At 40.6% G+C, this 10,754-nt stretch overlaps 2 protein-coding genes across 3 annotated transcripts in view; one reads left to right on the top strand and one right to left on the bottom strand.

Moving 5' to 3' along the window:
* The window catches only part of fzd3a (frizzled class receptor 3a), a 16,077-nt gene extending 11,268 nt beyond the window's left edge, over positions 1–4,809 (bottom strand). The window contains exons 1-2 of one of the 2 annotated variants that reach the window (XM_024291869.2): positions 4,619–4,809; positions 3,378–3,807 (exon numbers count right to left, since the gene is read on the bottom strand). In XM_024291869.2, coding sequence (XP_024147637.1) covers positions 3,378–3,605 — 228 coding nt within the window. In that variant the 5' untranslated portion in view covers positions 3,606–3,807; positions 4,619–4,809. The remainder of the gene's footprint in view (positions 1–3,377; positions 3,808–4,618) is intronic. The other variant, XM_024291870.2, reaches the window with a different exon arrangement.
* A 1,640-nt stretch (positions 4,810–6,449) lies between these two features.
* Positions 6,450–9,061, top strand: fbxo16 (F-box protein 16). The gene is given in 8 exon segments (XM_024291875.2): positions 6,450–6,688; positions 6,757–6,831; positions 6,933–6,968; positions 7,040–7,246; positions 7,323–7,487; positions 7,557–7,768; positions 8,229–8,334; positions 8,515–9,061. Coding segments are annotated over 7 exon segments (1,020 nt in total). The 5' UTR covers positions 6,450–6,688; positions 6,757–6,774; the 3' UTR covers positions 8,752–9,061.
* The last annotated feature ends 1,693 nt before the right edge of the window (positions 9,062–10,754 follow it).

Raw genomic sequence — 10,754 nt, 5'->3', positions numbered from 1 at the left:
GTTTCCTGGGAAACGGGTGAGCCCCGCGCTGAGGGGCGGAGGACAAAGGAGGCGCAGGAGGCGGGTGGGAGTGGGGGCGCGCGCAGGCCCGGGCTGACCGATCAGCCGTGTCATTCACTGCCAAGAAAGTGTTGGAGAAGCTCCGGCGGTTCTGGAGCCCCAGATGAGCTGCATTCACAACGACCCATAAACACGCTGTCGGACATTAGCAAAAACAAGAGGCTCCTTTATGGGCCGGGTCACGCCGGCTAGGATTCATCGCAGCACGTCTGCACACACACAAGATCTTTTGTACACTGCTGTGTGTTTTCACTCGGTGTTAGCATCAAACAGGTATCACTGTCCCTTACAAACACACACACACACAGTGGGTGGAGTGTGTGCTGTAACATGACACAGTTATCTGCTGTAAACCCCAGACAAGAGGGTTGATTTACCAACCTCAAAAAGGAGGAGGAGGAGGAGGAGGAAGAGGGGGAGGAGGGTAAGCAGATTAAAAAACAGGCCTTTATTAGTCTTTGTGTTCCTGTGTGATCGAGAGAACCATCCTCACCAGATTGTTATCTCTTCATCAAGCTCCATTAGAACGATCTGTGAGCTTTTCCAACACACATCTACAAATCCAGTTCTTGGGTGATTTGATTCACATTTTGGGCTGTTTTTTTAGTCAATTCCTAAATATTTTTTTCTTTTTGGCAGCTCAAAACAAAGAATTACAAAGAATTACAAAAAACAAAAAAATAATGTTTAGAAACGATCGTATCTGTTGACCGACAGGTCACAAGCTCCATTCTGATGAATCCACTTGCAGACAAATAGATCCACGAACGTCTTCGTTTTCCTCGTCCGACCTGGAATCTGGATAGTTGGATAATTCCAAAATTGCTCGCCAATTTTATTTCACCTGTAATGTTAGGCTGGAGATATAATAGGCTGTAAGCTAGCAGAAGAGAGTGTAAGCTTTTAGCAACGGGAAGGGGAAGAGGGGGCGGAGTTGCTTACAGGACAACATTTAAAGTCTTAGTTGGGAAGATAATTTAAATATATCAAAATATGTGTCACAACAGGACTTTTAGCACAAATTCTTCTTCTATTCTTACTAAATAAGTTGTTTTATTTTGTCAAAAGTGTAAATTAAAAATAAAAATGTCTAAAGGATTTATTTTTTGTTAAACTATCCGTCTCGATTTACATATTTTTAAAAACGTAGGCCATGAATGTCACTGCAAAATAGACATTTTTTTAAGCAAAATGTGTTCTTAACACTATAAGGATAAGTTGTCGCCACTTTTTCCACATTTTAAACAAAAGACGAGTAAAAAAAGGAGCAGTTTTTTGGCTGGACGCTGCACCTCCTGCTCAGGTGTCCACCCTTTTACTCTACTGCTTGGAGCGCTGATGTCTAAATAAGAGGATTTGAGCCCATTTCTTTGAGCTCTCTTTTGTGATGCCACTTAGATCTGCCACGCTCCCACATCCCTAACCAGAATGTGGCACACCATCACCGGGCATCATAATAGCCCGATCCCAAGCCCCCGAGCTCCCATCCCATTTCAGCTGCGAGGTCATACGACGGTCAGAGACAGACTGAAAGAGGATAATCACCAGAAGGAGCTGCAAAAAAATATGGTTTTGCTTTGATTTAGATCCACATTCATGCACAAGGAGACTCATTTAAATCTCATTAGAGTGTAGTTTAACAAGTTTTTACAGATCTCTAATGATGTGATGATAAATCACCTCCTAAACTCAAAGCCTGACGAAGAGCTGGAGAATCTGGTAAAAACCTGATGAGGTTTGGACTGGAACAGCAGGATCTGGACGCGGTCCAGCTCTTGGTTTCTCTCGGCATTCATCATCACGGTCATGGCTGTTAAGCAGACCAAATTCCCTTTTAAGAATCAACTGTCAATTCTCTCTTGGCTGCCCTCGGCGCCTCGCAGGCTTGGAGTTCTGCTCCAGAAGCTGGATCTGAGCAGGAAGCTGCTGAAAGAGACCTGATGGTGCATCCATGACCGATCCAAGTGAGCACCACGATTATTCCGGAAAGAGGAGTCTGCGTGACTAAATGAGGAAGATGAGGCCGTGGTGAAGCGATGGCGCAGCTGTGGCGATGCTCTCACAGCTGGCCGCGTTCGGAGGTTACGTAACCGCAGCGACGCTGATCCTTCTACCCTCCACCTCGTCCCCCTCTATTACAGCAAGCGGGCACAGATGGCTAGCATATCCCCGCGGGAAGGGGAGGGGTGGGGTCAGGTCGAAGGGTAAACACAACCTTCACCAGAGCCACGACAAACAGCAGCAGGATGCAAACAAACGTACACAATAAAACAAACCATGAACACAAGCGTGCAGATGGACTGGCGGCGAAGCGTCCACTCTGATGTTCAAGTCTGACCTTCCTGACTGATGGGTGAGATTGTTTCAACACAGCAGTCCATGTTGTTAAGAGGATGACACAACTACAGCAGTGCACTGATGCAGCCGGGTGAAACAGGTTTGATAAGATGATTTCAAGCTGGTGATTTGGCCGTAGATTATTATTCTAGACGCGTATGAGGGCGGGGCAAACAAGCAGGTAGATTAGATGTTTAGGTCTTCAGAAACTAGTCAGATTATCATGAATCTTATCATAAAAAAGATTTAAAAAACAACAAAAATCATTAACACGCATAAAATATTACATCCATTTACAGAGATGAAAATGTTTTTCTTTTTTTTAACTAAATCATATATGTTGGTTGTAAATTTTCTAAAATTCTCACTCCGATCACCATCTTAAAAGATTTTCTTAATTACAGTTACACAATTTTTATCCAAAATCAAGAAACCTGTGTCGTTTTCTAAGACATAGTTTCTTCAAAATAGTTCATTAGAAATTCACCTCTGAGTTGTGGGCGGGACCACTGGTGCAGAGCAACCCCGCTCCCTCTTCCCAGCGAAGTGGAGCAGGTGGCTTATAGCCTGCCCAGCTCTTTTTTAAACTATTTCTCTTAATTTAGAACAATTTAAATAGAAAAATACACAGAAATTGAATTTTTAGCTTAATTTACTTTATACATGTCCTCCATTATTAGAAAAATGCTGATGAAAACACAATTTAAGTAAATGGGGACTGAAATTATTTTGCTTAATTACATTTTTTCAAACAGGAAGTTTCCATTTTTTGCAAGTTTTTGTTTTTTGTAACCTAGAATGGATAAATGCAGTGGATGTTCTTAAAATAGGGAAGAAAAATTAAAAGTACAAGAGTACAAACTTGGATAAAGAATATAAACCAGAGAGTATGAGGGGTTAAAATAAAGGAAGGTTTGTTTTCCTCATCGCCCCCATACCTGAATCTTAACAAGTGAGGACGTAAAACAAAGGCACCGTACCTCCATGGCGAGGGCGGCGGTCTGCTGGTCGTAATGGTTCATTATGTTGGGCATGAAGGTGGAGTTGTACGGCAGCTCCTGACACATGCGCAGGGTGATGGGCTCGCAGGTGAAGAGGCTGTGGCTGCCGGCTGCCGCATCCATGGGGATGGCGACGCACGCCGTCAGCATGGACACGGCGAGCACCCACAGCGCGTCCATGCTGATCCACGCACGGATGAGGCGCATTCACAGGGAGGACGGACCGCTAAAGAGGCAGATCTGCTCCGTTCATGGGGAAAGCGCCCCGGTCGGGCCGCATAATCCAACACGGGCGGAGCTGAGGCCGGATGCATCCATCGCCGTCCAGATTCCAGAACATCCAAGTGTTTTAGTCCTCCTTCAGCTTCCTTACTGGACGACCAGGATGCAAACTGCCACTGATGGGTCTCTGAATGTGAAAACAACAGAAATAATGATGAAAAATTAAAATTCGCACCAAAAAATGAATTGCAAATAGTCTAAAACTGTTCAGATGGCTTCAGTAAAATGTATTTATTTATGATGTGTCATAAATAAATATTAAAATTCACATGTAAAAAAAAACAACATATTTTGTGTATAATAGACTTTTTTTCGATCTGTAAGATCTCAGTGATAATTAAAAAACAAAAATTCAGTGATCATAATACCAAAATATTTTGGGGGGAAATTTTTAATTTATGCTTGTGCATCATTTTAAACAGTTTGTTATGTATAAAGCTGTATATTTTTCTGCTAAGCCCCTGTTTATTTTGTTATTATTCGTGTTTTATTATTTATTTTCCGGTGTATATACATGTCAGTACACACCCATGACAGCAGGTCCTTTATTTTACTTCGAAAAAACAATAAAAAATAATTGTTCACAAAGAAATAAAACTGAGTTTATGGAAATATTTTTTATTATTGCAAAATTAGTATCATAGTTTCTAAATTAGCGACTTCCGGAGTATACGGATTCATTGTTGAAATGATAGATTTTCAAAACAATGTAACACGGTTAATTACATTTTATTTTACATTAATATTGTGGTTTTAAATAGGAAAATAAAAAGAAGTTTAAAACATGGAAAGATGTCAGGCGGCGCGTGCAGACAAAAGACGACAGTTCGGATCATCCTGACTGATAGTAAAGGTTCCCTGCTCGCCCCGCGCGCCGGTAATCACCGGGGGCGAGGCGCGCGCGCGCCCACGAAACCACCGACATCGACTAACTTTACCTGAACGGGTTTCCTGAAGCAGACGAGCAGCTGCGAGGTCCGAGCCGGTCCTCGAGGTGGTAACAATGACTGAGTGGCCCTCCTCACCTCACCTCCTTCTGTCCTCCTCCTCCTCCTTTCACTGCTCCCTCCTCCCCCTCCCTGTCTCTCTCCCCCTCCCTGTCTCTCTCCCCCCAAAGGAGCCACACCGTCAGATTTGAACGGGCTTTTAAGCCTACTTCCTGCATGAACTACCAAAACAAAAGCTTCCTCAACAAGTCTATTGAATCTTTTAGTAGTTTGGGCAACAAAAAATACTGACCAAAAAGATTAGATGGATTTAATACATAATTGAAAAAAATATTATAAATATGTGTAATTAAAATAAAATAAATAAAGGTTCATTATTTTACAAAATTTTGACATAATGTGACATAACATCAGAGCAGAGAAAAAAAAAAGTTTTACCACTAAAATAAATGGAAAAAGTTTACTTTAATTTTGTGCAAATACAATAAGTAATGTTTACAGCAAATATAATTTCTGACAATCCGTTTTGTTTATATCTAAAACATTACAGATTCTAGGGAACTCTAAGACTTTTATTGTATTGTGTTTAAAGAGATAATAAGATATAAAAAAATCATAACTCAAACAGATGGGTGCAGATAACAAACAGGCAAATGTGTCTCCAGATTTAATTAAATTAAGCCGGAATTAAACCAGCAATGCACTAACTGATAATTTGACTTCCTATAGGTAACATTTTAAACACAATTTTAAATTCTTAAAATGCAAATAAATAAATACATAGATAGATTTCCAATATTAGATTAGCACATTTATTGGTCAGTTGAAAGATTTTGTTAAAACAACTCCAAAGCATGATTGGGTTGGTGATGTAATGAATCATTTAAGGTGTCATATTAAATTATGAGTCTTTAAAACACAGCTCAAAATATGTCATTTTTTAAATTAAAGTTTTATGGTTTTACATTTGTTTTGTTTTGTTTTCACCATGGGCATGGGAACTTTACGCTGAAGGTTTTATGCCTCAATTTCCGGTTTGCTGCTCGTGTGAGCGGAACTTGATTGTTCTTCTACCATCATCAGCACAGCAGGTTCACCGGCTAAAGCTGCGCGCATCCGCCCACCCCAGACCAACAACCACGAAATGAAAACTTCTGTCTGCCACAGAATACATTCACAAATAAAAACACTTAAAAAAATATGGACAGTAATGTGTACTGACATTAATGCACCCTTGGCATTTTCAAAATAAGACGTAAAACATAATTTTTGAAAGGTGAACAATTACCTATGTTGTCTTTTGAGCAAAAAAAAAAAAAAAAAAAAAAAAAATCAAGAATCATTGAAGCAAAGAGATATCTTTAACCTTTTAAATAATAAATATTTTGCTCACTATAAATCAAAATCAATGAGAAATTCCAAAACTTCCGGATTGAAGCACTTTAATAAAACAAGCAGAATATTCATCAGTTTATTATACAACCACTAGGAGGCTTTCTTCTCAAGTGAGTCAGTTTAGAGGAGCATCATCTTGTTACTTCTTCACAGGGTTTGGTTTGAAACCTTTGATGGAATCAAGTAACTTTACTTTGTGGCCACTAGGGGGCAGGTTTTGTTGTAAAATGGTAAAAATAAACTAAACAAAATTAACATTTTGGCTATGACATTTGTTTATTTTTTTTTAGTTTGTTCCAATAAATGTTCTTGCATTTTTCCATTTTTTTTAAGAAAATAAAGTATAATAAATATTTCCAATATGAAACAAGTGAACTATTTCACCTTTTTTTAAATGGTCATTAATGATGTTCTTGGTTCCTTTATGATCACATTAAGTCAAAATAGGTCTCCACTTCTTGTTTGCTCTTTAGGACTTCACCACCTCTGGGGTGTAACGGACCGTGGCAGCCCGCATTTGTGGTGGACTCACCGTCTCCATGGCAACGAGTCAACCGAGCACAAGGAAGTAAAGAGTCGAGGGAGCTGGATGCACAAACACAAGAGGCTAAACACAGCATGCACGTTTATGCACGTTTTCTTCAGCTGGACCCATTTCATCTATGGGTGAGTCGGAAAAACCAAAATGGTGAACTATATCACTTTTCATTAACCAGGAAAATACAACATTTCAGTCAGAGTGCTGAGCTACAATGCAGACCAAGCGCAGCGCATGGACTCCAATGAACCATCTGCTGGCCAACACACAGGTTCAGAATATTTATTTAAAAATGATATTTTAATCTTATTTTGAAAGAATGACAAGTAAGAAATGGGTGTCACAATTATTACAACTATCCATTTTTTTTAGATATTTGAAGAGAGGAGAAAGCTAGTGGCAAAGTGGGTGAGTTGGGCATGTGACAAACGTTAACCAGAAGTCTTAGGACGGGCTGTTTATCCCAAAAGGTGTTCCAGTTCAATAGGTGGTCTGACAGTCAGAGGAAGGCGGTGCTGCAGGACTTGCTGCTGAGCTGTGCTGAGGAGCAGCTCAGGTTTCTGAGCCTGACCGTGAGCAGACGGCTCCCCCTGCAGGCCGCAGACTTCACTTGTCTGCTGCCCCGAGTGATCTGCCTCTACATCTTCTCCTTCCTGGACCCACGCAGTCTCTGCCGATGCGCCCGGGTACACGCGTTGAAGTCCTCCGGTGGGGTTTGTTGGACCGGCCTGCTCATCGGGGATCTCTATCTCGGTTAAACAGGTGAGCTGAAACTGGAGGAGCATCGTGGAGCTGGACCAGCTGTGGATGCCCAAGTGTTTGAAGCTTGGATGGTGCGTCGACTTCTCCCCAACTGCCTTTGAGCAAGGCGTCTGGAAGAGGCATTACATCCAAACTGCCCAGGACCTGCAACGCCCCCTGTTGAAGGTCAGTTTGAATCACTTTTGCTCTAAAACATTTTTAAAAACTCCAAAATAAAGTTATTTTGGTTTCCAGCCGTTGATTATTCCAGATCCTCCTGTTGTAAGCGAGGGTCCAGAACTGGCCACCGAAGGAACCACCACTAAGACCAGATCTAGAACCAGATTGAAGCAGGAGACACCGGTACCTGCTCTGCCACCATGGAGGGACTCCGACAGATGTCCCAAAGATATCGTCCGCTTCAACTACCTGAACAACCTGGACCCCATGGAGCAGGCGCTGAGAGCGTGAGCCTGCAGGACATGACCCCTGAGTTGACCTTTAGGGTTAAACTAAAGCAGGCCGAATCCAGAACACAATTTATTTACATGAACCCAATTTGATTTAAAAAAAAAAATAATTTCAAGAATTTAAACCAAGCTTTCCAGACCAAATATTTACAGGAAATTTATTTTTTTGCACAAAAAATGCAATATTTTTTTTTGTAAATTTCATAAATAATGTTTGCATAAATAGAGACCAATTTGGATTAAATTATTTTCTTGTCCAGAAAAGTAAGCAGAACGATGCAGAATTTGGAAAACAAAAATGGAAGATATTTAAGATATTTTATTCCAAATGTTAAAGGTTATTATGCATTGTTAAACCTATTATTTTTACAGTAAATGGAGTAAAAATACATTTGAAGGGGTCGGGTTTTGTCGGGTTGCTCAGCCAGAGCCACTCTGAGGTGATCTGTGTCAGCAGGCGGAGGAGAAGCAGAGCCTCCACCTCCAGCAGCAGCAAGAAGGATGATGGTGGGAGGAAGACTCTGTCTGAGAGCGCTTACAAACTGCGCAAAGCCAAGTCTTTGGTAAACGCTGTTCCATTACTTATCTCTGCCACAGAGCCACAGTAATGGTGCTGCTTGTCTGGGGGGTGATAAATGCCGGGCACCTCCATCTCCCAGGAGAGGTTTAGGAACAGGTTCTCATCATGAATGATGGTGAAGGTTTTTTATTTTGAAAGATTTCTTATTTTTCTCTGTTTTTAGATGTTCCTGAGCTCCAGCAGCAGACCCCACTCCTCCCCTGCTCCTCCTCCTCCTCCTCCTCCTCCTCCTCAAACCCACAGCCATCCCAGCTGGGCTTCACGAGACCCCGGGAGTTGGCTCAGGCTGGCCCAGTGGAATGCTGGGATCCGTCCGAGGCCGGTGCGGACCGCGGTGCCTCAGCTGGGAGTGGAAGCGCTCCGGGCCCTCCGGCGCTCGCACAGAAGCATCCCCAGTTAGTCATCCCACTTCCTGTGAGGCTCCAGGCCTGATGTGATGCAACCACGCAGCAAGAAGAGAACAAACCAACCTAAAAAGTCTGGTTCTGCATAAAAAAAGTGTCTTTGTTGTCTGTGAACTAAACCGTTCTTGTTTGAGTGACCCAAAAGCCTCACATACAATCCCCATTCTATTCCCAAAACTACACAAAAACAAGAAGTTAAAGAGAAAAATAGCTTTATATTTATGCTTACATGCTCACTTAATGTGAGGAAATTGTTCTGATGTATACTTTTAAAAATATGCCATTAAACATGCAATTAGAAAGATGCTGACAACTTATTATCCTGCTGTGAACAGAAATTATGCATTTACTTCTGAATTCTAGAGTCTTTGTTGCAAAAATGTTCAGAAATACAACAAATGCCATAAGATGACTGAGTTTGTACAGCAGTATTTGAGTATTTTAGTATTGATGTGCCAATACATACAAACTCAAATAATACACAAGCTAGAATCACACACACACGTTTAATTCACACATGTAAAACTGAATGTAAAGTTGCAGGAAAAAGAGGAACATGTGAGAAAAATGTATATTTGTGGAATTTAATGTGAGAACTTGCTTGACAAAAACCTTAACTTGTGTGTTAAAAATGTTACACTCACACACGATTTAACTTGAGGTTGAAAAACTGTGTTGAAAAAAAAAATTACTTTAGTTTTCTTCTGTGGAAGAGTTTCACACAAACACTTTGAGAGTCTCAGAGTGTTTTTGACTTTTGAGACACCCACATGCCAAAGATATGTGACAAAACTGACTTGCAGGGAGGAGGGGTCAGGCAGGGGGAGCTCCTTGATGTTCGCAAACTCAGCATAAAGTATCAAATACCACACGTGCGGAAAAATTATAGAATAATTAGAAGCATGTTGTAAAAATAAACCCATTATCTGCAACTTACAAGCTAAGACACAAATTGATGCTTCTGAACAGCAGTGAATAAACATCAGGAAAACAGCTGAAAGTGTTCTTCTGATGAAATATAGCTCCACACATCTAATTTCAAAGTTATACTATTAAAAAATTGATCACTTTTAGATTGGAAATGTTGATTAAATCTGAAAAAAAAAAACACAAAACAACATCAAACATTTTCACTTAGGTGTCACAGCACTTTGAGTCTCTGACTCCTTGTTCACAGCCATCCAAAACCCCTCCATCCAACATAGACATAAATAGGTGGTCCCTTTAATACAATGTTTGTTTTTTATTCAGATGTTTTCCAACATTTTTTTACGGATTTGTTATGCACGTGTCGGATTTGAAGCTTTACTCTGCGATTGCGCATGTCGGGTCTCGAACTCGCGATCTTCTGAACGACCGTTACCACGACGGCTGCTGCCCTCTTGGGGCCTCTTGCTACCGTTCAGAAGGTCGTGAGTTCGAGGCCCGCCTTGGATAAAAAAAAAAAAAAAATCAGATGGTATCATTCTTTACAGAAAAATCTGAAAGATATTTATAAAGGTGTCTGAAATGACTTAGGTGAAAAAAAAACGTTTGTTTAGTGCATTAAGGGTTGTTTTGTGCTTCCTCTCCAGGCTAAATGAACAGCCTGAAGCTAAAAAGGACCAATTTTTTGAAAAGTGTAAGCTCTGAGAGATGTGTGGAGCTGCAACTCACCCTGAAGACTTTTGGACTGTTTTCCAGATGTTTTCATTATTTCTTAGATCTAATGGTATGTTGAAAATGAGCAACGTTCAGCGTAAAGAGGGTTAAAGAGCTATCCTCACTCAGTTTTTCTATACAACAAATATCTTCTTCTAAGTGTACTTTTTCATTTGTGATTTGAGTAAATTTTAACATTAACCTTTATTCATGTTTTCCATCAGAAATATACCACTAAAACATGTTAAAAAAACAAAAAAAGATCATTTCATGGGAACGAGTCTTTAAGTTCCGATGTAAGCAGAACTTCCTGTGACCGGTAAGTTTAGTTAGTTTGCATTAAACCAATTCAACACTA

Source organism: Oryzias melastigma, linkage group LG24 (genome assembly GCF_002922805.2).
Source record: "Oryzias melastigma strain HK-1 linkage group LG24, ASM292280v2, whole genome shotgun sequence".
Taxonomy (NCBI): Eukaryota; Metazoa; Chordata; class Actinopteri; order Beloniformes; family Adrianichthyidae; genus Oryzias; species Oryzias melastigma.
The sequence above is the reverse complement of the archived record's forward strand: the minus strand, read 5'-3'. Positions and strand labels throughout refer to the sequence as shown.